This window comes from Drosophila gunungcola, chromosome 3R (assembly GCF_025200985.1).
Source record: "Drosophila gunungcola strain Sukarami chromosome 3R, Dgunungcola_SK_2, whole genome shotgun sequence".
Classification (NCBI taxonomy): Eukaryota; Metazoa; Arthropoda; class Insecta; order Diptera; family Drosophilidae; genus Drosophila; species Drosophila gunungcola.
In genome coordinates, this window is record NC_069139.1 from 13,650,810 (window position 1) to 13,675,990 (window position 25,181).

The following is a 25,181-nucleotide window of genomic DNA, read 5'->3' on the forward strand; positions in this document are numbered from 1 at the left end:
AATTTTAATATATTAAAATATTTTATATTTCAATTTTAGAATAAATGTTTTTTGATCATTTGCTGTTTAAAGTCAATGACTAAAATATTGCTTACTTAAATTAGATTTGATTTTATCGCTGATATTTATTTTTCACTTATAGCTTATATCTATACTTGAAGCCAGCTTAAACATTGCCATACTAAGCGCCATCGCATTCTTGTCCCAACCAGAAACCTGCTCATCCCGGTTGTCCCGACCCGCTGCCCCCTCCCCCGCAAATGGCATGCAAATTGCTTTTGATGCGTTACCTGTAAACTCCAACTCCAACTCGGACTGCGACTCCATCGCCAGACCCATGACCATGATGATGGCACTCAAAAATGGCTGAGGCAGAGGCTTTGCCTCTAACCAAGGCCCATAAATATGCATAGAGGTACGAAATAATGCACTGGCCGAAAAGGAAGTGGCCGGCGAACGAGGCAGGCAGCTTAGCCCCGGGGCACACTTTCAGCCAAATAACCAACCAGGCCGACCAGCCAGGCCAACAACTAAGCGGCAACAGCAACAGCTACAGCAACAGCAAAAGCAAGCAGCAACATGAGACAGCAGCACGTGCAACACTCGCATTAGCAACATGGAGAAGATCGCTGGCGTCAGCGGGAAAAAGACCCATGAAGACTTGGCCAACAGAATGCGTTTTTAAGGCCCTGTTGTTGCTGTTGCCCCGTGTGTTTGTGTGTGTGTGATAAAACAAATGCGATAAGGCCAAAGTGAGTGTGAGTCAGGCATATATGCAAATATGCAGCAACAAAGAGAGGAATGCAGCCGCCGCCACGGCTAAAAAGAAATTAATTGCACTGGGCCATGGCTGGCAGACAGAGCAGACAGAGCAGCAGCAACACCAGCAACTACAGCAACAACAGCAACACCAACGACAACAACAGGGTGCTCCATTTAACCGGGGCCAGGCATTTAATTTACGAAAAAGTGCGCGTTGCTTATGCAAATTGTTTGTTGTTGCTGCTGTGCCGTGTTGCTGCTGCCGCTGCTGATTCTTTACTTTGGCTTTTTTGGCCTGCGAAAGCTGCAACAGCCAGGCTATTAACTTGTTGCCCATTGCCCAAACTTGTCAAACTCGTTTGCAGGCTGCTTTCAATGTTATTGTCACCGAAAAAAGATGATAAAAAAGCAACGTCCAACAACTGGTTTATGACAGGACAATGTCAAATTTGTCGCCGTTGCTGATAAGCTGGCACAGCAGCAACATGTTGCTGGTGGAGTCTCGGTTTTATGATTGCATTTGTAGCTGTCAAAGTGACCATAACAATATCCATAAAGCGTGCAATTAGCACGCCAGCAACATGTTGCCGCTGTGGCCGCGCACATGCAACATGAGAGCGCCCACCAAATTGATATGTTTATGCGATGCTGCTGCTGCTGCTGCTGCTGCTGCTGCTTCTGCTTGGGCTTGGGCTTGAGCCCTTCAGAGACCCGCGGACTTTCGATGCCGGCTGGCTGATAACTTTTGATTAATTTGTCAGCATTGTATGTGACATTTTCGAACGGCTCATTGCGATATTTATGACTGCCAGCGGCCCCCATGTTGCTGTTGCACATTGCTTCGGCTGTTGCCGTTGCTGTTGCACATTGGGTGGGCCCCCAAGCAACAAGGGCGACAGGCGGACATGGACAGCAGCAATAGCAACAGCAACAGCAACGGCAACTGTAACAACAGCAGCAACCAGAGGGCGTCGCTTGTAGTGCTGACGCTCATTTGTACATCCTGTTAAGCAAAACTTTTCACAGCAGCAACATGGGCTTTTCCCGACCGCACCTCCTCACCTCTTCCCGCGCAGCTTCCTCTGTTCTAATCTCGATGCAAATCGCTCCAATCTGCGCAGTGGTAATTCTCGATTTCCGCTCATAGATAGCTTTAACGACGAATATTCCCCATCTAAAGTCTCGGCACGCAACCTCCAACACACAGTCTGTCTAACAAGTTTACTTCACTCTCTATGACATTTAAATGCAGTGTAATTATTTGTAATATGCAATGCATAAATGCTTTTAATAGGTAATTAACTTTGGTCCTAGTTATGTTAAGCCCTAATTGGTAGTGCTTTAAAATTAATTTCTGCCAAATTGCTTCATTAAAAAAATACTAAAAATTTGTACACTACTTCTAGATCTGTCATTAAAACAAGATATTTTATGTTATAGTACCTACTTAAGTTTTACTGAAGTTATATAAATTTATCTGTATTTTATTCGGCAAGAAAAATCCGAGAAATTCATCAGTTGTCTTGGCATCCCTCAGCTTGCATCATCATCCATCGGCTGAGCCAAAAGCATACAGCTGTCGATGGCGATGTTGCTGGTGTTTTTAGCGAGAGATCCCGAAGCGATATTGGCCAAGCCATCAAAACAAGGCCCCCAAATCGGTGGTGGTGGTGTTGTTGTTGCTGTTGCTGTTGCTGTTGTTGTTGTTGTTGCTGTTACTGGTGGTTCTGTTATGCCCCCATGCCGGCATTAACCCAGCCGATTCCGATTCCCCGATTCGATACTAGCCATACCCATATCCATACCCATACCCCCTGCCGGCGGAGAAGCGTGTGCAACTGACCCAACGTGTTGTGTCTCCGGCTCCGTCTGTTTGTCCCACTGTCCATCGGTCGGTTTGTCCAACTGTCCCACCGTCCCACTGTCTGTTTGTCAATTGCAATGCCTGCCTGCTTGATTTTTTCTCCCCTTATTTTTTGCTGTATTTTATTTTTTATTTAGTTTTGTTTTTTTTGTTTTGTTTTTTTTTTTGCATGTGACTCTGTGACGAGAATTGTCCGTGTGCTGGGGAGCTAAAAAGCTGGAGACTGGGCCCAAAGCCTGGAGCTCCGAGACTGAGAAACTGAGACTGCCAAACCAGTTTTGACAGACACAAGTCTTGAAAACGTCTTTTTAACTGATTCTGTTCGCTGTTGTTGTTTTTAGCAGCGGCAACAAATATGCACAGATACAGATATACATTTACTCGCTCCCATATAGATGTTGTATGTTTTTTGTATTTTGTACTTTTTTTTTTTTGCAAGTCAACCCGCACATTTTATTTAAGTATATTTTGTATTTCTTTGTAGTTTTTTGTTCTTTGCATTTATATTTATTTTATACACCAAAAATCGACCGCTGCATTTTGTTGGCTGCATATAAATGAATGTGTTTTTTATGCCTTATTTTTTGGTTCGATTTTACGTTTTTTGTACAAGTTGCTACAGTTCTTTGTTGCTTTCGTGTGTGTCGTAAGCTGTGTGAGTGACAAATGACAAAACAAAAACCTGTCGTGGTCTCCGCCGTTGCTGCTGTGATGTTGATAAAGATCTTGAATGTTTATTTTTTTATACTCTTTTCTGGCTTTCTATACAGGGTGCTGGCTGACTGCAACAAATTGCAGCTGGCCAACTGACTGACTAACTTGGCTTACTGCACTAGTTTTGTGCTTCTGTTTGTTTTGCAAACTTAGAAAGCGTTTGGTGATTAACTGCAATACTAATTGCACCTTGATTGACTCTTCTTCGTTCGATTCCTATTCGCTGTCATTAGCCCATATTCATTCTCCATACTCTCTCCGCAAAAAAAATATGCTGCATTCCGCAGCAAATGACTTAAGGTATTTCTTAGGGTTAGCAAACATTTACTTGGTCGATGGTAAATATTTTGCACTTCAAGGATTTGCTATATCTAAATTCTTCCGTTTATTTATTAGGAGCATTATTAAATCGAAAGAGAATTATAATGTTTCGAACCAATAATGTTGAAGTTTTTTATATTAAACAATCACCACTAATGCTACTCTACTATATATTCCCAGAGCGTTTGTCTTGTTGTGCTTTTTCTTTTGGTTCGTGTAGAATGTTTTGCATAATTTCTTACTTAAGACTTAATTGAAAAAAGAGTGAAGAGCGACTTTTCGGACGGGTTTTCTGGCCGGCTTAGGTCCAAGCCTCGGACTTAAACTCCGGCTCTGAGTTTCGGTTTCAGTTTCGGTTTCGGTTTAGGTTCGCTCCACGCTTCGTTGCGCATTTGCCTAATTAATTTTCTCAGCACAGCAGCAACAAAAAAACAACAAAATACATAAAAGAGGGGGTAGCCGGCATTAATTACGACCACGTTTGAGGAACAACTTCCATTAAGTCACAGACTGAGAGACACGCACCCGAAGCCGCTTGCATATTATTTGAAATTAAAACAAATTAGGCAACCTGTAATTTTTCCATTTAGACAATAAAGTGTCTAATAATCAAGTAGGTGTTGTAGAACCCTCTCAGCACAAAACCTCCCCCTCGTTTAAAGTTGGGAAAATAATTTATGTGGCTGCGTTATCTAGGAATTATGTTAGAAAATCGAGGGGAAGTTCTGCAGTCATCACACCTCATGTATCAACAACAAAAGAGAAGCCGAAACCTGAATGCATTCCATTGTTTAGAAACTATTTTTCCTTTTTTTATCTTACGCATGAAACTGTAACCGACTACAAAAAACACCTGCCGCTGGCCAAATATTTGTGGTTTAACCAACATCCTGTGCCCCTTGCCCCCACCGACAAATATTTCACTTTGATTGGCAATTAATTCAATTTTCAGCTGCGTTTTTTTTTATTTCTTCGTTTAATTTAGACATTTTGCAAGTGTATTAGACCGACTGCAGATATATGGTCGCCTGCTGCGGGACTCTATGTCCCCCTTTGCAACATGGCTCAATAAAATGTCAACACAAATGTTGGTAATTGAAATGCGCGCCCGTTGGCAACTATTTGCCTGCTTTTTTCGCCCGGCGTTTGGGCCCGGTTTTATTTATGGGCCTGCTGGCTGGAGACTGTGTTTTTGGGTCCTGGGTTCCTGGTTAAGCATTTTGGGTGGTCTTTTTGGGGCGTTGATAAATGATTGCCGACAACTTGGCCTGGCTTGGCTCTCTGGCTTTTTCAGTTAATTGCAATGACTAAACAAATGCTGCTTTTTCTGCTTTGATGACGTTGCATAAATAAACTTCGATATTAAAGCTATGGCAATGTTTTAGCTGGCTTAAGTGGTATACTATGCTAGGGTAAAGATCTTTAAAGTCGTTACTTACTTTTTCTAATTCTAAAAGGTGAAACCGAAGTACTTGTATTGCTTGCACCATCTGTAAAGAGAGGAAACGAAATACAAATTTAATAAGTTAAGCAAAATCTCATAAAAACCCATGCATTTTCCCAGAGTGACCACACTGTTAATTAAAGCATCTCATATCAAATTTCAGTTCAAGTAAAAAAATAATTAAAAGCGCATGGTCGCACTTTAAAGGAGTAAACATAATAAAAATGTTTAATAGAACATTTTATTGATTATACAAAACACTCTTGCACACTCATAAACACACAGGCTCTGCATTTTGCCCGGTGTGACCAGACCGCTAATTAAAACATCACTTTGACATTTGACATTTTTACGATGCTGCTAACTGCTGCTGTGTGGCCTGTTTGGTTTTGGTTATTGTTGCAGCTACTGCCAGGAATTCCATTTTAACCCAAGACATGCCATAAACATTTTTATAGCAAGGGGTTTCTTTTTATTCCTGCCTCTTCCTTTAAGTGAGTGTTACTAAATGCACTTTTAAATGTTCAAACACGATAGCGGATAAAGGGGCGGAGCCCGCGGGGGGAGTGGCAACCACAGAGTGGCATGCCAAAATGATTTATGGCCAAAGTACGCAGACGCGAGCGGGCCAAGAGATAGACACACGGCCATGGCCAAGACGATCTATGTGTATGTATGGATGAGGGATGTGGCGGAGCAAAAACAGGGGGCACTCGGGGGGTTTTTCAGTGATTTTGTACTACAACTAATAAACTAATCTGCAAGTGCATAAAATTAGGGCCACAAGAGGAAACTCCGCCGTGAGTGAGTGGGTAAGTGAGTGACACATTTACGACTGCCGGCAATTAAAATTAGTTTTGCCCATAATCTCTTTATACTCCGCCAGACTCTCTGCTATATATATACATCTGGGTTTTTTCATCATCCAACTTTAGCTTAGCTGCTAGCCAATTGCATGGCTCGTTTTGCACTTTTTGCACTCTTTGCACGCGGCATTTCCGTCTTGATTTACATTCAGCTGGATGCTGCCTCCGAAATGATCTCTTTTTGGCCCCCCTTCATTCGCCCCTTATTTCCTTACTTATGCACATAAAAATTGTTATGACTCGTCGGGTCGAAGAATGCCAGGAAAAAAAAAACCAAAAAAAAAAAGGAGAAGGATCTGCTGGGCGAGTTGTATTAATGCCTCATGTTTAAGATTAGTGGTTAAAGGATTTTCGATACACGATTACAAAAAAAGTAAATATCTTTTCAATAGATACGCGCGATGCTAAAAAATCTATGTGTAAGGTCACTCAATTACTAAAAATTTGTTCTAAATAAAGTTAGGATACTAAGCGGTTCTAAAAAGTATTATCTTCCATTTTAAAATATTTTGTTCTGTATTATTTCTCATCATCTGATTTTTTCTTATTTTCCAGTGCACCACTGACTCATTTCGTTTCTTTATTTCTGACTGATCCCCTGAAATGTATCTGCCCTATCTGAGGGCTCAAAATCTCGATGCTCTTTTAACGATCATTTCCTTTGGCAGATTAGCATGAGATCCGTTCCCCTAAACTATAATAATGCTCCTCGAAGATTTCAGCTCATCATGAGCGGCGATCATGATGATCTCCAAGGTTGTGCTGCTGGCATTTGCCTTGGATCGGGCCCCCGTTTTCCTCCCTCCTCCCCCTTTTGCCCAAGACAGCGAATGCATATTCTACTAAAGTCAAGACGTTGGCTCCATTGTTGCTATGGTTTTTTCTTTTTTTTTTTTTTTTTTTGCATTTTTTACTTTTTTTTCTCTTTGCACACCCAAGGCTGCAGGCAGCCCATTTAGAGAGTGCAAAAATGTCATATGCATCATTAAATCGTTCTGCTTCATATTGTCGTTCGCATGGGTTCGCTCGTCGCCGGCCCCGCTATATGCCCCGATTTCGCCCCGACTATACTATATCCCCCGAGAACAGGCACAAAACAAGAGCGAAAAGTATGGCAACGCTGTCCAATAAAATGACTAAACAACTCAGTTCGGGCTGACGAACAAATGCTCATAAATTGCGTTCGTTGCTGTGGCTTTGCGCTTTTGCTAAATTCACTGTGATTTATTCTAAATAAAAGAAAATTATTCAATTGTCGTCGTTGTTTTGGGTCAAGGTGATGCACACACACAAGCACACACAGTAAAATACAGAAGAAAAAAAATAGCCATGATCTTTGGCTTTGGCAACTTGCTGCCAAGGAGACTGTGGCAACTTTGTTGCCAGTTTGGTTTCATTCTTTTTTTTATGCTTTTTTTACTTACCAGTGAGTCGACTTCGGGATCTGCGGTATAATAGGGTTTCTGTGATCTTATCTGCAAAGAGAAAGAGTAAGGAGGACGATGGTTAGTAAGTGTTAAACTTACAGAGAGAAAAATAAATGGTGCGTGGACTTTACTAAAAGGTTCCAACGTACAGTGGAAACCATTTATATTATGAATGCATAAATAATAATTTAAATAATATTCCTCTTAATAATCCCAAATGCCCAATGTAGATTTTTTCCCGCTCTGTACAGACTATTGCCAGCTGTCCTGGTCTCAGAACCGACTCCTCACCACTGGCCCTCTACTTTTTTTTTTGCTATTTTATGATGGCTTGGCCGCCGATAAGCTCATGCCAAACCAAAATATTTTGTACACATTATAAAACTACAACAGCAACCATAAGCAAATCGGTTCCACGGCGAGCATGGGAAACGCAACATTTGTGCTCATCAGCTCGTCAGCGGACCCAAAGCCGAAAACCCAGACCCCAGACCCCGAAGAGGTGACGATGCGACTCGCTGTGACCATAAAAGAGATTCTCGCTTTTATAGCAATCCCGAACACACAGCGATATAAAAATAAACCACACACTTAGATAAAGATCACAAAGGCAATATCTGGCTAGATAAAATGCCACACAGACCGAGAAGGTCATCAAATGCTGTGCGAATTATTTGAAATCTCTTGCCGATTTCGGTGTTAGCTGGCTCTCACGGAACTGAGCCACAATAAATGGCCAAGACGAGCTGGGGTCTTCAGTTTTCGGTCTTCGGTCGTTAGATAAACACAAATCGACGACACACACCCGCTGTGATATCTTATATAACGGTCGATGGTCGACGGTCGACAGTCGACCTGACCTTGTCCAAATGCGTGTGTGTTTTGGTGTTTTTGTGCAGAGTTGCGGCTGGTTGACCACCCAGCAACTTGCAACAAGGTTGCCCTGCAGCGGGCGGTCCACAGACAGGGTTGTATATTGTCCCGGGAATAAAAGACCTGACCCTGAAAGGGGATACGGGAATAACTGAAACTAACACATAAGTTTCTTAAAAACCAATCTTAAACATTTAAAATAGGCTCGCATCAAGAGTAAAACATCGACAAGAAATCTCTCATAAGAATCTATGGAATAGATAATAAATGAAAGCAGCTCTGCAAGGAGAAAGGTCACTCTAATAATTAAATAGGCATGATGCCACACCAAGCTTTTGGTCTGGAGTAACTTTAAAGTAAGATCTGATAAGAATCACTGAAATTTATTGATACCACTTTGGTAAGTAAGTTTCTATCATTACTCTTTGAGACTATTAAAGCGATAACCCGAAAAATAAAGGATATTAAGTAATGTATGCCCTAGTGATCTCCTACAGCTGGAAACTATGATCTTCCAGATGCAAAAACCCACGCAGACTCGAGTCCAGCGGTCCAAGGCAGTAACGGCAATTTGAAATCAACTGAGGCATGTGCAGCTAATAATTACACACTTTGCACACGGACGGCGAGGCGGGAAAGAGTTGGACGACTTGTATCTAGATATGTGGGCACTTCCATACCATTGTACGATGGTCGTATGAGAAAAACGCCCCATTGTGAGGCCGGGGCAGCCACTACAAAATGTACCATATACCATACCATACACCATACACCATACACTATACACCATACAATAATAACAAACACAAAGCACGGCCATTGAAGAGTCGCGATCGAAAAGGGGAAAATGCGGGGTTGAGGTTGGGGGACCAGAAGGGGACGAAAAGCGGACCCAAGTTGCGTGTTGGGTATTTTGCAAAAGTTGTTGCCTGTTGGCTTTTATGTTGCATTTTCAAATGCTGGTTGGCTGATGGTGTTGCACACTCACACACCGAGATACAGATAAAATGGGAACTTGCCAAACTGGTTTCGCTATGCAGGCCCGTTCGTTCGGCTCGCGCTTTTGGCTTTAACTGATATGAAAAGCAGTCGGCCAGAAGTTGGCCGGCCGGGCATATTGCACGCACTTTACCGGAGGTAGGCCTTTAAAAAATGGCTGCCCCGAAACCTTGAACACACTCATCTCCACGACCATCCTAATTGAAGTTCTTCGCCAAGAGAACGAGATGATTTTAAAAATATATAAATCATGCGGGCAACTACTAAAATGCACAGCATGAGACAAGTCTATAAATACGAATGTTCATCAGTTGGGGCGTGAAAATGAAATGGAAATGAAAATGAAAATGGGAATAGGAATAGGAATAAAACGAAATAATTTCCCTGCTTTCCCAACAGTTTTGTCAACATGCTGCAGTGCGTGGGCGTCTGCAGCTGACAATTTTGTATTTATAGTTTAGTTTTATTTCGAATCTGACTCAAATCAAGTGTGCGGAAATCGTCACGCGCCCCAACGGAACCTGAGAACCCAATGCGAACCCCATTCCTAATCAGTTTCACATGAGCACCTCATAAATTTCTATTTCTGTTGTTCTTTGTTTTTTATTTTTATTTATTTTTTTTTTTTTGCTTTTTTTGCGACAACGGTCGAAAAGAAATCACTACTGTTTAGATACTGCTCTTCAAAGCGCCTTTTTTATGATGCCAATAAATGCAATTATACAACCGGCGAAAGGTTTACAATGTCGCGTCCCCAAATCGCTGGCCCCAAAGATACAAAAAAAATCTATGGTTAAATAAAATAAAAATCGAAACTCGCTGGCGTAGGTGGTCATAAATTTCCCGCGCGAGCGATTATGGGGGGAATTTTGAAATCAGTACCATTTCATCAACCACGTGCTATCATTCCCTGTCATAAAAATTACATATCTATATATATTTAGACAAATGTCGTAGTCAGTCGAATTATGATTCAATCAAGAAATTTCCTCAGACAATTATCGAAAGGCGAGAGGCGAAGAAAGCGAAACCGAGCGACTAAATCTGGGTTCATAAAAGACTGAGTAAAAGCATTCATTCTAGCCGGACTATATTCGTTTTATAATGCCAATACACGGTTGGGCATGATTTTATGGCCAGGTCGCGAGGCTATAAAATCATTCCGCCGCGAGGGAGCGAGGAGATAGCCCCGGACTAGGGACAATAGTACGGGCCTTTGGTCTGCAGCCACTTGAGTAATGTGGCCATAAAGCCCCAGTCAGAGTTCCAGCCCGGACCGGGCCATAAAGCAATTTGTGCACCACCGCCAGCACCGACTTTTGGAATCAGCGCACAGTAGCCAGCGTGCTTCGAGTTGTCGCTGCCGTCAAAAGCTGCCTGTCGATCGCCGCTGAGCCTCCGGCCACTTGAGAAAACAGTGCAGTGATAACAGTGATAACACAGCCCAATAACAAGGAAAAGGGCTGCAAAGAGATTCGCAAGCGGTATAAAAAAAAGGGGGAAAGGCCCATGCGTAAAACAAACTAAATGCAAGTCATCTAAGAAATATATGAATTGAAATTTGAGTGGAAACTAACTTAAGCAAATACTTTACAGTTTTTAAATCATTGTTTACTGCTAAATATAATATATTTATTTACACTTTTTTTAAAATCATAAATATGTTTCCTATAATTTACTGAGCGAAACAATTGAATGATTACTTATTTTATTTAAATGAAATAGAAAAAAAGACTGTTTATTAGAATTCCAGCGAACTTTAATTTTTATTTCTTTTAAGGAACCTAGGAAACAAAAGTTCAAAGTTCGACCTGGAACTGGAACCTCTTATTAGTTGTTCTAATTGCGGAGCCAAAAGTCAGCGGGGGATGTGAAAAGCGAGGCGCCTAAATTGCAGCACGTAGCCGCATTATATTATTTTCATTTCCATGTTGCGTGCCACGGCGCCAGCCGCATGCGGGTTTTCCCTCCCCTTTCCCCCCGCACCCTTAAACATTATAAACAAACAAAAAGAGCAACAAAGTATTTGGGAAAGAGATAGCGAGTACGAGTGTCTGAGGGAATTTTATCAAGATTTGTACTGTGGCCCGGGGAAAACAAACCAAATTAAAGTAACAGCCGAAGATGAAGATAGAGGCCAGGCAGCAAAAGCTCTGAGACATTTTTCATAAGCGCGAGGAAGAGATTATTTTTGTTTCGGTCTAGACTTCAACAAACTTGTGACCGCAACAGCATAAAAAGAACAACATCCCAGCTCAGTCACTGCAAAATTGCACTTACCTCAAACTGCGAAATACAAACGGAGACCAACTCGAATCGAGACAAAACCATATCGGGTTTCTCACACCTACACAATGGTAAAATGGAACCACGCTTAGGTGCCTAAAAGCTTGCACAATAACCAAAAAACAGAGACTTCTTTCTTGGGGGGGCTAAGTAGAAAACGATGGCCATTTATAGTGAAGAAGAACTGTAAAAAAATTAATTACAAATAAGCCACATAAAAAACATTTGTTCACCCCTGTTTAAAAACTTTGTCGGCGCCCTTGTGTTGCAACCCACTCATAAAAATAACAATAATTTCGTTGTAATACAAAACCGAAGTCCAACAGGAAAAAAGTGAGCTTTATTTGCCTAGCCGATGACGATGATGTTGGACTTGTTTAATGTCGTTGATTACTTTTACCCGGCATCAACAAACATAAATAGAACAAAAACAATAACAACAACAAAAGCGAATGCGTTGTCATAGTTGTAGTTGTTTTTATCTATATCTTTATAATGGGCGCACAATATCGGTAGTAAACCAGCCGCAATTGAGGTGACACAAGCAGAAACTAGAAACAAAACCAGAGACTCGACGACCCCCACCGGCAGTTTCTTTTTATAACCCCATGTGTACACCCCGCTGGAAAGAGCAGGGGTTCCCGTTCCCCGAGGGGGGATACTCCACTCCAGATACTTGAGTTTACGACCCAAAAGTAAACGCACTGGGCCAGCTACCGCTCAGATACACTACTTCTAACGCTTTTTAGTGTGTTAGCAAACACACAGAGGTAGGACAAATAAAGAAAGAGCGGCAGAGACAATGTCAATATTTGCATTGGCCAAGAGATTTCTTGGCCACTTCGTACCTGAACTGAAAAAGAAAATAACAGAAACTAGAGATAATTGTAATAATGTTGCCTCTAAACATCCGGTCTTTAACTGATAATCGTGCAAATAACCAGAGAGAGGTTCATGTTTTATTTCAAAAAAGATGGTTGACAAGTTGGCCGCCGCCTGTCAATTGTGCCACAATTTGTCATTTTACAGCCTCTCGCTGTGCTTTGGTTTTTAATTGAGAACGTTTAGCAGACATCTCGTCTCGGGAGCCGCCGCTCATAAATCATTTTGGGTTAGCTTCTAGGGGGGGTGCGTTGGATTTTCCCCACAAGTAACGCCACATAAATAAAGGCACAGCGAAAGAGTGAAATATTTCCCAAAGAGATGACAGGAGAAAACCATTTCCATAAACAAGTAGAAGGAATCCGATCATAAATCCATATTGATCTTCGGTCTATTTCGTATTTCTGATATTACAATTTTACCATTAGATAGCCAGTTCAAATGGGTGTATTTTGTTTGCGTAGACTATCATTTGTGGCTCTATTTCTTGGGCCAGCGCAAATTGATGGGACACCCTAATGGTTTAACAGACATTATGTATCTAGCAGATACACATTCTATTCCGTGGCATATATAGAGCTGTTAGAAAGGGTCAAACTACTGAACAAATATTGAAAGTCATTCCGGGCAGCAGCAGCCCGAAAATGTTGCCATAATCCAAACACAAACTCGGAATGAGATGGGTATAGAAACGGAGAGAGGGAGAGAGGGAGAGAGACAGTGATATGCAGGCAGTTAACTAAATAATCACATTTAAAAGGCGCCAAGTGGTTCCATAAACAAATATTTGAGGGAATTTGGAACGCATCTTGTCTGCTGGCTGCTAATGGATTGTGGCTCGTATGCAACTGTTAAGTAAATAATCTTGGAAAATCCACCCCGCGTCCGGTTTTCGCCCCTCCCCCCTAATTCTCGGCTGCTGTGCCAAATCAATTCACGCTGTGCAATTGCGGCAATCAACATCAACAACATCTACAGTATGAATGCAACGCAATTCCGAAAAATTAAAGAACTTTCAACCCCCTGCCACTCCCCTTGATTTTTTATGGAAACAGTTGCGTCTGCGCGCTTTTGCTCATTTCGCAGTTTGGTTAAAAAATAAAAGAAAAAATAAAATAAAAATAACAGAGGGATTCTTTTGATTGTTCTGCCCAAGAAATTCAAAACCCGCTAAGGGTTGTGCGATCGCACAAAACCAAAAGAACAATGCTTTAATAATATAACTAGAAAGGGGGAGAGGGTGAGGAAGAGGGCCGCAGAGCGAGAGAGATTAAAAAGGTACCAAATTCCAAATAAAAAGGTAAAGGTTTCTGTATATATATTTTTTTTTTATCATTAAAAGAACAAAACAACGAACAGAGAGTCGAAGCAGGGAATATTGCACAAAAGAGATTAAGTTCCTTTTCTTTTTCTTGGGCCCCGAGAAACGGAGAAACGCAAATGCGTAGAGGAGAAAGGAGACGACGGGACTACGGGACAAGCAGAGATATCTCTCCTACAGAGATCCCTCGGCAAAGTGAACATTCCAGCGAGGCTGTGGCCCTGGCTTCCCTGTGCTCCTGCTGCTGGCTGACAATACAAACACAAATGCGACGCGTAACCTTTCATACCTGATTATGAACCATCCTCCTCCAGCGTTTCGGACGAAATCAGAAAATGCAATTTACGAAACAAAAAACCCGGGGAGGGCCAACGAGAAATGCGGAGGGGGACTGGAAAAAGGTAAGCCAGTAAATTGCCTTTTGTAGGGAAAACCCAATCCAGAGAAAACCGAAAAACACCGAAACATTGATTGGCATTAGGACTTAACCTGTTCGGTTTCGGTCAGAACTCTCTGTTACCTGCTTTTTTTTTTTTTTTTTTTTGGTCAGCTTGAAATGTTGTGACAGTTGTTAGGCAGCCAGACAAATGTCAAGGACGGACAGCCAGAGGCACTTCATTAATCATCACGGATCTCCCTAGATGCAACATGAAGCGTGCAACAAATCAACTCATCGCATGTCCAAACTATTAGCGAAATGTCAGGAAACAAGCTTATTTTCATTTAACATTACTTAAATTGAAATTATAAAATTATCTGCACATTTAGACGCTGATGTGCCTTTGTCTCATTTGGGGATCCGCAACAAAGAAATGATCAGACAACGAACTTTTGCTGGGCATTTTATTTTTATATATACATATGTGCGCGCACTTCTCTTATACTTTTTGTGGTCTTTATTTTTTTGTTCATCATTTGCATCACATGTTGCTGGTTTTAAAGAGAAATTATAAAGCGTTTCCTTAGCTGCATCATTAGCAGCGCCAACACCAAAAGTCGCCTAACTATGCTCACCATCAAGAAGAGGATCTTGCGAGAGGAGATCGGGGACGGAAATCGGGGATCGGGGATCGGGGATCGGAAAGTAGGGAAAATAAGGAAAATATCACCCTGCCGCTGGCGTTGGCGTGGCGCATTTTACGCAGTTGCTTAGTCCAAATTAAAGTGAATATATATAGCATAGCGGGAGAGTGCCAACGAAGAGATATATCTATGCAATCTATCTATATAAAATGCATCGGCGTCATCAGCGGCAGTAGCAGCAGCAGTAGCAGCAGCAGCAGCAGCAGCAACAACTGCGCCAACAGCAACTACGAGGCAAAGTAAAAAAGTGCCAATGCCTTATTTTTAGCCCCTCTTCTGGGGCGAAGAAAACGACGCTCTCTGCTCCTCTGCTCGTTTGTTAAAATTCGATGGGCGAATGACATTTTTGAGTTATTTTTGTCAGCCCGACAACGACGAAAACAACCACGAAAACAACGACAGGCAAAGAACTCAGCCAAACTATACTGAACTCGAGGCGAGCCGAAATAAAAACGAAATGCAAGCGACAACTTAGTTGTTGACGTTCGGTTCGGTGAATGATCAACAAATGTCAACTGCAAGATGGTATCATTGAAGATCGTCTTGCAGAATCCCGAGACGTTCTTTTTATTCTCATTTATTGGTTAAAGATGGCTTTGTATTACCATAATTGGGAAAGTCAAATGTGTGATAACATTAACTTCTTTAAGCTCTTACATATTAAGAACTTCCTTCCCTAAAATTTACGATTTCACATAGTATTCCCATTGTTTTTTGTTTTGACATTATAAAAACTCTCATCTTTAAGTTTTAATTTGTTCGAAGGCGTTGCCAGATCCCCAGAATGCCTCAACTTTATGTGACATTTCATTGACAATCTGACAAAAGTCTATCAAAATCTCACCCAGCCCAAAACACAAAAAGACGGACGACGTATGGAGCATCTTGATAAATGTGGCTCGACTTTGAGATGGTGTTGGACTGTTGTTTAATGTTGTTCTTGCGGTTCCTGTTGTTGTTGCTGGTTTTATTGCCCATAGCATGGGCCTGTCAAAATTCCAAATGGACCATAAATAAGAACATCATTTTTATAATATTCAACTGGGGGCGTCGGTTGTTGCAGTTGTTGTTTGCCAAAAATGTCGCAGAGCGTAGAATGGAGCCATAAGTTCTGTTTTGGCATCATCATCATCATTTGGATTCTGCGCGTCTACTGTTTCAAATGCGATCTTCACTGACTCATAAAAATAGCTGCCGGACGAAAATGGGGAGCAGGATGTGGAGCAGCAGCAGCAGCAGCAGCAGCAACAACATCTACTTGCAACATTATAATTTGTATGTTAAAACATCGTAAATTATCCAAATGTCAGTGTGTGGCAGAGTATCTTCAGTATCGGTTTTATGAACTCTAAAAAGGGGGCGCTAAACGGGGCGTGGACGCGGCCGGGGAGGAAGTGTCAAGTGTGGGCAGCGCCATTCTGGAGTCACATCGCATATTTGTGACATATGGCAGCAAGACATTGTTGTTGTTGCCGCGGGAATGTTGCTGCTGCTGCTGCTGCTGCTGCTGCTGCCGGGATGTTGCTGTTGTCAGCGGGGACTGTAATTAAGTGCAGACTGCCCCGCTCATTGAGATGAAGAGAATCGATCCTCAACGATCCTCGGGGCAATGTAATCCGATCATTTAGCGGCCTGCTTCGTTAAGTTCGTGTGCCGCGATTTCGCTGTTGTTTTTATTTTTATTTATATTTATTTAGTGGCCACATGTGGGCCATGTGTTCCCATCGAGGCGAGGGATGCCCAAAGAAATAGGATAGATATACCCTCTTTTCCCCACACCGCACACAGGAATCGTCTCCAATTACCACCATCGATGGCACCGAAAGCTGGGGCCATTATTCTTACCTGTTTACTGAACATTGCAATATCCTCGTTGAACGATTCCGACGAACAGACATCGCCACCTTGCACCCCGGGCTCCCTCGGCGTACATGTGGCCAATTCGCACTTCTCAAAGATCAGCGCCAAGAGCGGGAATAGCGGATGTCTGCAACGAGAATGGCACAATAAATACATAATACATCAGTTGTTGGTCAAATTTCAGGACATTTCCTGCCCTACAAAATGCAAATTAGCAGCTGCCTTTCGATCGCTATCTTTATCGCTCCCTGGTTGGCAAAAATAAAAATCTTGAAAGTGCTAATAAATGTATATATTAACTGTTAAATGAATAAATAGGCAAACAACAAACAATTTAGTTCTTTTGGCAGGTTTTTATTTTAATTTTTGTTAGCTTTATATACATACTCTCTTTTAGCCAAAGTTCATCTTAATTATTTTTCTGGATTCCCTTAAAAAGCCAGGATATTTCCTGACCAGCAAAATGCAAATGAGCAGCTGCCTTTCCCATCTGCAACTGTATTTGTTTCTGTATTTGTATCTGTATCTTAGCCTTTATACACACACATAAATAATCCCCCTCTTCATGCTGACGGATTAGTTCAACAACTCAACATGATTTGACCATTTTTTGTTCTTCATTTCAGGAGTAGTTTTTCCCTGCCCAATTTCTCAATTTCTGTATAGTTTTTTTTTGTTTTGTAGCTGTTCACGCACAAATTGCACCTGAACAAAATTAGGCGGGACCCCTGACCAGAAAAAGAACCCATTAGATGGCACAAAAACCGACCGAAAGAGGGGGTGTCGACCTGCGCTTAACAAACTATTAATAAGAGTCCGAGTCCGAGTCCGAGTCGGAGTTTCAGCCTTTCACAGTTGAGTGCGTTTTTGGCCTGGGACTGGGATCAGGAGTAGAGCAGCAAATGAAGAAAAAAGGCTAAAATAAAACCGCCTGACACTCATTTACGATGACCAGGCAAAAAGAGCAGCTGAAGAAGGTGTTAAACAGAGAGCTCTTTCCTTTTGTATTGCCTCTACCATAAATTCAATTTGAATTTGGGAAAAAGGTGCCAAAAAAATAATAATAATCATAATGGCAGGTGCTCAATGAAGTCATAATCATCGTGTTTGAGCAGACACTCGAGACAGGGACAATCATCAAACAGTCATCAAACAGCTGATTGAAGTCCTCATAAGTCATTCATGAAATTCCCTTTTAAAGCAAATATTTGCACAAGAAATGCAGCGAAAAAAAGTGGGCAAACAGGCATTTCAAGCACTCAGACAGCTGGCAAAACAGTTGCAGCACACGAAAATTGTCAGGACACGCAATGACATCAAAAAAGCTACGATCGGGTTAGAAAAAAACGCAAAAAGTCATAAGAAAGATACAAAAACCAAACGGAGAAGAAACCACAATTTTGGCAAATTATCACCCGAACAGCAGAGCGAGAAACTGCACCTCATTTTCGATGGTTTGTTGGTTGGCTGGTTGGTTGTTTGGTTGGTTGGCTGGTTTTTGGACTCCCTAATGCCTAAGCACGTTCATGTTCCGTGTCCGTCACTAAACACCTGACACACCCCCAAGATAGAATTTGAAAAAGCGGACATATTTGTGTGAGTTTCAGCCGTAAAGGCAAACCCATAATTTTGTATTTTGCGAAAAACGCAAGAGGATCACGCCCATTTGTCCCTACAAAAAAAAAAGGATCGATTCCTTGTGGATAACTTCTTCCCTTTCGACAAGTTACGCGTGCGTTAAAACGATGTCGACTCCCTTGCTAAGTTGAAAACAGGTGGCAAATTGGGTTGGACCATCGAGAACATGCCAAAAATTATAAATCGATAATGGGCAAGCCTTTGAAATGAGTTCGAATATTGATTAAATGCAGATCGTTTTAATACTGATTATGCATTAATAGGGGCAATTCCGTGTTATTCAATTTGCATATATTTTTTTAATTTACTGTTGGCTTCACTGAACTAATTTCACAAAAAATGATTATGTATGTAAAATCGACACCTTAAATGTTCCTATTGATAACTTCTAACATCTAATACATTTTAATGACGTTGGAATTTTTAAAGTAATTATCCACTGCAGAATATATGTTCACTGATCATTAAATATATTTCATTATTAAATCAGTGCCAACTTGACAGCAATCGAAAGAAGCTAGTTTACTAAAATCGTTTTCCACATTCCAAATTCCGTATTAAATACTTATTTCTAATCTGAATCTGACAAAACAAGATCATCTTGGGTCATACGAACTATGTACGAACAGGGTTGTCACCTCTGTCGATTTCCATTAGTTCTGCCATGTACTTACTCATAAATCGCATCCTTATCACGTTTGTGTACTTCAGGGATAGCGCCCATTAGGTGATTACCGACCGGCGATACATGACTAGGTGTTCCATGACCCCCGGCCCCCGAATGGTAGCCGTGCATGCCCACTGTGGCCGCCGCCGCCGCTGCGTGCGTCATGTGCGGAGAGTGGTGCGAGGGGAGGCCCTGCAGGCCGGGCGGCCGGTGACCGGCGTGTGGATCGTACATGGCCGCTGCGGCGGCTCCGGAGTCCATGCCGTAGCCGTGTAGGCCATCGTCATACTGCAAGGTCCAAGAAGAGCAAAATCGTACATTAGTGGGGTATTGAAAGGTGCACAAGAAAAAATATCCAACCAAAACTGCTAGTCTTAAGTTTATATTATCATTTTATATTAGTGATTCTTTTATTTAATTAAATATAAAAAATTAGTGCAGTGTTGGTTGTATTTTATTACATTTTATTGGAATCCTAAGAGTGTTGTTTCCTGTTTATTGTATTCTTTTCATAATAAGTTAATATGAACAAGTTAACTATTAGTAGTAGAAATATACCATTTCTTAACACCCTATATTTCAGTAAGAAAGGCACAAATTTCAAAGCCTGAATATACTGCCTAATTTCAGACCTATTGTTTTTTTCTGAGTGCAGTCAAATTAGCGGCGACATGAAATCTTTTTTAAACACACATATTTAAATACATTTTCTAAATTAGAGACTCTCAGCCAGCAAAAAAATAAATGAAGAACATGCCGATAAAAAAAAATACAAACCCCAGCAAAAACTGACGACCTTGTGATTACTTTGCCGCTGCTTCGACATTATATGGATATATATTCGTACATTTGCCAACCCATACAGCTGTGCTCCTAAACATTTTGGTTACCTTACTTTGTCTCGGCGCTCGTCTTTTCTTTCAACGTTTTTTGCATATTAATTAAGCGCCAAAAGCAGCAGACAATTTTGAATATTATCAGTTAATCTGTCCAAGCATTTCGAGTGTGTGTTTGTTCTCTATCTCCGGCCAAAGTTGTACAACATTTTGTGAAGCCGCGCAATTGCAAACAGGTTTGTGTGCAACGCCAACAACAATAGTAGTAATAATAACACCAAACCAACTGAGAAATGATTTTTCTTATATATTTTTTTCTTTTCCAACAAAAGTTCAACTGGCGGCCAAGTGTGCGAGTATCTGTGTGCGAGATTTTTATCATTTGTACTCAAGTGGCGTCGGCTGAAGATACACTCCTCCTCTCCGTTTCACACTGCATAATTTGAGGGAACATGAAGAAGAAGAAGTTGACAAAAAGATTTTTGTGCAGCGACAAGAGATGATGGTTGGGTCCCCCCTTTTTCCCACTTTTCTCCACCGCTCAAGTTGAGGTTGATTTTTTATCAGCCTGGAAAAATCTTTGACACTAAATGAGCAATTGACTTGCCGTAAGAGAGTTGAAGTGCGAAAAGGGGGCTGCAGTCCGTTTGTGTTTTGGCGAAAATGTCAAGGATTTGCAGCTGGGAAGGAAGAGACAGAGACAGAGCCAGAGCCAGAGTATCTGTATCTGTATCTATACTTTGAAATAGTGCAGTGCGACTCATATGGCAGCTGCTTTTCAAATCGCAGGTGGCTCGAAAACAAAAAAAAAAAATAAGCGGAGGCAGAGTGGCAGGGAAAGAGCTTCTGCGACGATTGTCAACCTTTGAGGTTGGCAATCCTTGAGATACACACCAGAGATTAGTTTAGTGAGGCGGTCGTGCTGCCTCCGTTTTGGCGTTGTTGGCTGTGTGCACATGCACGAGATACAAACTCATAGATACTACCGACTTGTCCGGGTTAGTCAGTTCGTTTTGGCTTGGTTTTCGGTTCGCTGGGGTTCAGTTCATGGCTGTTAAACTATAAAGTTGTTATGCTAATTTTAGTGTTGGTGGCAGCGGCAGCCGAACGCTGCTTTTTTGTTTCGATTTCTTGGCGTTCGGTTCGGTTCGGTTCGGTTTGGTATGGTTTTGGTTTGGTTTGTTCGTTTAGAAATGAGGAAATTGTGGTGCAAAAGCATCGCCAACAAAGAGATCTTGAAAATTACCACAATTTGTACTTGTACATAAGTAATGTGGGAATTTGAGCCGCCGCCGCGAAGAGGAGCTCAGAAACAAAACAAAAAAATCTAAAAGAAAACACAATGAGGGGTATAAATCGAACAGGCAAATACACTTAGGTTTCGGTTTTGCTTTTGGTACAACTCCCCGAACCATTTGGGCCAACTTTGATTGATGATCTCGGGTCGGCTCTCTCTATCTCCCTCGCTCTCTGTCCCTATCCCTGTCCCCTGTCCCCGTATTTTTCCCCATTTTTTCTCTTTTGGTTGTTGTTTAGTGACCAAGCCATTGACCTTGTTGAATGGAAAAGCTCTCGGCCAAGCGGATCAATATAAGCCAACCAACCACCAAACAGTCGAGGCCCATGGTCTGATTTTGACAAGTTCAGCGTCGAAAATCCTTCAAAAATTTATGATGCCCCCCATGGCAGCACCACCACCAGCAACAACAAACATAACAAAATGTGGGTGGTGGTGCTCAAAACTGTCTGTGACAGGCGCTGAAGGAGCTACGATTTTGTTTTTATTTTTGGAGCAGCCTTTTTCCGGGGGAGTTGCGTTATCCAGCTCTTGTCCCAGTTGTTGCCTGTCTGTCTGTCTGTGTGTTTGTGATTTTTGGTATGTTTTTGTCGTGTTTGGGCCACATTAAGTCATTGCTAAAGCCAGCCTACAACCAACTAAGCAGCAACAACTCAATTGTATTTTTCAGGCACCGCTTTAATATGTAGATTCTTGCTTTTAGTTGAGCCTAACTTTTAAAAGAAATTAAGCAAAAACGTACCATATAATTTCATGATAATAAGTATGTTATGGAAAAACCAATTCATGTCACACAATAAAACAATTTAGCATTTACCATTAATAAATACCATTTATAAATTTCAAAAATATTTAAAAATAACTAACATTCATATATACACAAATTGCCAATGGATAAAAAGTTTTAAAATTGAAATCCATGTTTGTGTTGCGCTTTAAGCTGAATGCCCAAAATGAAGCACCGAAATCCTGCGTGAACTTGAAACTGAAAATGTTGCCCAAACGAAACACCGGAAATAGCCGCACAGCAAGGACATTTATCGTGGGTGGAATGGGTGCCGTTAGCAAAGGGGTAAATGGGTGGGTGGGCTTTATCTGGCGACGCCTAAAACTGACCAAAGGCCAGACGACAGCGGCAGTGGCAGTGGCAGTGGCAGCGGCAGAAGAGTTATGAGTGCAAAAATGCAGCCAGACCAAAATGCGAGACAGAGATGGAGGAGCGTGTGTGTGCTGGTGTTTTAGCCAAAATGGTGACAATGGCCGCCATTACACATAGTCGCAGTCGAATAGTCAGTCCACCATCCACTTTCCCCGCATAGAGGCCTCAATTTGTTTGTTGTACAACCGACTTCGTTTATCGATTTCTTGCGTTCTTTCGCCCCTCAACACTTTTGCTTTTCGCCTTTTCTATTTATTGTATTTTTGTATTTTCATACCCCGAATAAAACAAAAACAAAAGAACTTCTTAATTGCGCTGGCGCGGTCGAAGGCCTAATCAAAATTAATTGCTTATCATGTTGTATTTGAATTTCTTTCCATTTCTTCTGTATTTCTCTATAATTCTTTCCCCTTTTTTTTCTGGGGCTTTGGCTTTGGGTTTGCTTAATTAGCAGACGAACCGCTGTTGTAGGTGTGTCCCTCTGCCACGCCTCCTTCCCCCGATGAACAAAGTCACGCCCAGCTTTTTGGCGGCCTCAAAAGTTTTATTTGGTGTTAGACAATTAATTTTTGTTGCGTGCCTGGGTGTTATTTTAATTTACAGTTGCAGCATTGCCAACAAAACTCCAAACACGCTTCATCCTAGGCGATATTATTAAATTTTATTGCTTATAATAACAATATTATCGAGTAGGCAAACATCAAACGTTGACGGCAGTTTGAGAACAGTCGAAAACGTGCGCTAATTTTTGTTTCTTTTCTATCATTTAATTTATATCTAAAAACAAATACTTAACACAAGCGAAAAAATAAAACACTGAAATATATGCATAAATTTAAAGCAGAAAAATTAGATGCTCGGTAGCCAAATTGAAATCGACCAAAGGGAAAAAAATATAAATGAATTCTTTGGCGTTTTAACATTTATCAAAAATCAACAACAAATGACGTCAGTCCGTGGCATTTATTAAATTAAAATGAGCCCCAAACTCGCGGACAAAAAAACTGGCAGATGATTAACAAAAAACCGACTGAGTCGGACAACAGCAACAAAATTTGTCCAAAAAGGTAAATTCAAATTTCGTGTGTTCAGAAAATACAAGCAACAAAAATATCGTATCAAAAATAAATCGAAAGAAAATGTATTTAAAATATATTTTTAGCTTCTTTCTGGGAATTTAAAGAGCTAAGAAAGCGAAGACAATTTAATTGTTGAAATTTAAGGCAAATGTTTTAAATTTGAATTGACGGGAAATGGTAGAAAATGCAGTATAACAAGCAAATAAAATAAATGTATATAAAAGACCAAATGTATGGAATATTTAAATGGAACTCAACAAAAAAATATGTTCTTGTTTAATTGAAAATTATTTATATTTTTATATTCTATACAAACTATAGAAAATATACTCTAAGTATTGGGCGCACCAATTCAAATTAACTCTATTTAACAAATCGCGCATTTACAATCATTTAATTAAATTTCTCTGAGCCGAGGACTTGGCCAACTTTCCCAACAAAATTCCTAGCGGAAAGAAACAAAAGTCTTTTGGAGTTGCCATTTTTGCCGACGTCTTCTGGCCGGGGCCAAAAGTTACTCAAAAATACGAAAATAAATTGCGTGCTGATGGCTCATTTAATTTAATGAGCGGCGTGCAACTTGTCTAAATGATTTTTCCTCTACTTTACAACACATTTTTTCTTCACATTTTTGTCTGTACACTTTTGCCTCCACAATTCTCTGTATTTGTATTTGGATCTCTCCCTGAAAGAGTTTTCTACTAAACAACAGTAATTCCATTTTATTCGATGAATATTAGCGAAACACTTTGACTTAATGTTAGGGAAATTACGGCAACGAAAAAAGGAAGATTTTTTAAAAAACTTTTAAGCGTAAATGTAAAAAGAAATGAAACTAATGAAAACACTTCCAACGGCAGCTAGCGACCTCGTCAAACTTGGCAACTATGTGTAGTATGGTGGAAAATAAAAATAATAATACTACTATGGCTATAACAGCAAAAGCAACAACTATAGCACCAGCAGGCACCGAACCAAGAATCAGGCACGCAATTTGATCATTAAACATGAAGCTCTTTAGCACACGGAAAACAACATCGGGTGAGATGGAGCTGGAGATGGAGATGGGGACGAGGGGCCCCATATAGAGACTTGGGCCCCCCGGTGCCCCTTGCAGAAATATGCATATGTAATTTGTTTATAAATATTCCTCTCAGCCCGACGCTTCCTACTCGCTCAGTTTTCGCTGGCATGTGAAGCGTCTGCAGAGCGAATTCTCAACCAAACCCGAGATATATCTGAAGTCTCCAGATAAAAGATGGGGACTCTTCTGGAGCCATGACTCATGCAAAGAATTGCCCACTTAATTAGAAAAGAATTCGCAACGAAGGTTAGCCGCTAGCAAAGGCAAACATTTTGCAGTCTGATAAGGATTGGAAAAATATAATATTATTAAAAGCCATTTTTGAATCAAAAAATATTTTTCCAAGAAACACAAAATTCACTGAAGAATATGTTTTAATAATACACATGGAATTGAACGCAATATAATAAATTATCGTTTATAAAATTAAAATGTATATATAATTCAGAAAATATTATGGACTTTAAAAGCAAAGTTTCTCAAAATTTAAAATCCCCTAAATATAATAATACACATTCAACATGTTTTTGTAATCTATTTCTTAATAGCTTTTCCCTCAACAAATAAATGTGGGCTAGCAACTAAATCGAATTCCCAATGTTTCCATCAACTTTTGTAAATGTTGTCGGCCACTAAAGTAAACCTCAACATCGACTGTGGCATTTTCTGCTGCTCCGCTCTCCTTGATCTTTTCTATTTTGATTTTATTTCTAAAGCAA

The 25,181-nt window shown here is 40.8% G+C and overlaps 1 protein-coding gene across 5 annotated transcripts in view; it reads right to left on the reverse strand.

Moving 5' to 3' along the window:
• The window catches only part of LOC128256255 (homeobox protein homothorax), a 106,272-nt gene that overhangs the window by 77,703 nt on the left and 3,388 nt on the right, over window positions 1-25,181 (reverse strand). For all 5 annotated transcript variants that reach the window (XM_052986548.1, XM_052986562.1, XM_052986539.1 and 2 more), the window contains exons 2-5: window positions 19,015-19,295; window positions 16,688-16,829; window positions 7,396-7,446; window positions 5,101-5,151 (exon numbers count right to left, since the gene is read on the reverse strand). In XM_052986548.1, coding sequence (XP_052842508.1) covers window positions 5,101-5,151; window positions 7,396-7,446; window positions 16,688-16,829; window positions 19,015-19,295 — 525 coding nt within the window. The remainder of the gene's footprint in view (window positions 1-5,100; window positions 5,152-7,395; window positions 7,447-16,687; window positions 16,830-19,014; window positions 19,296-25,181) is intronic.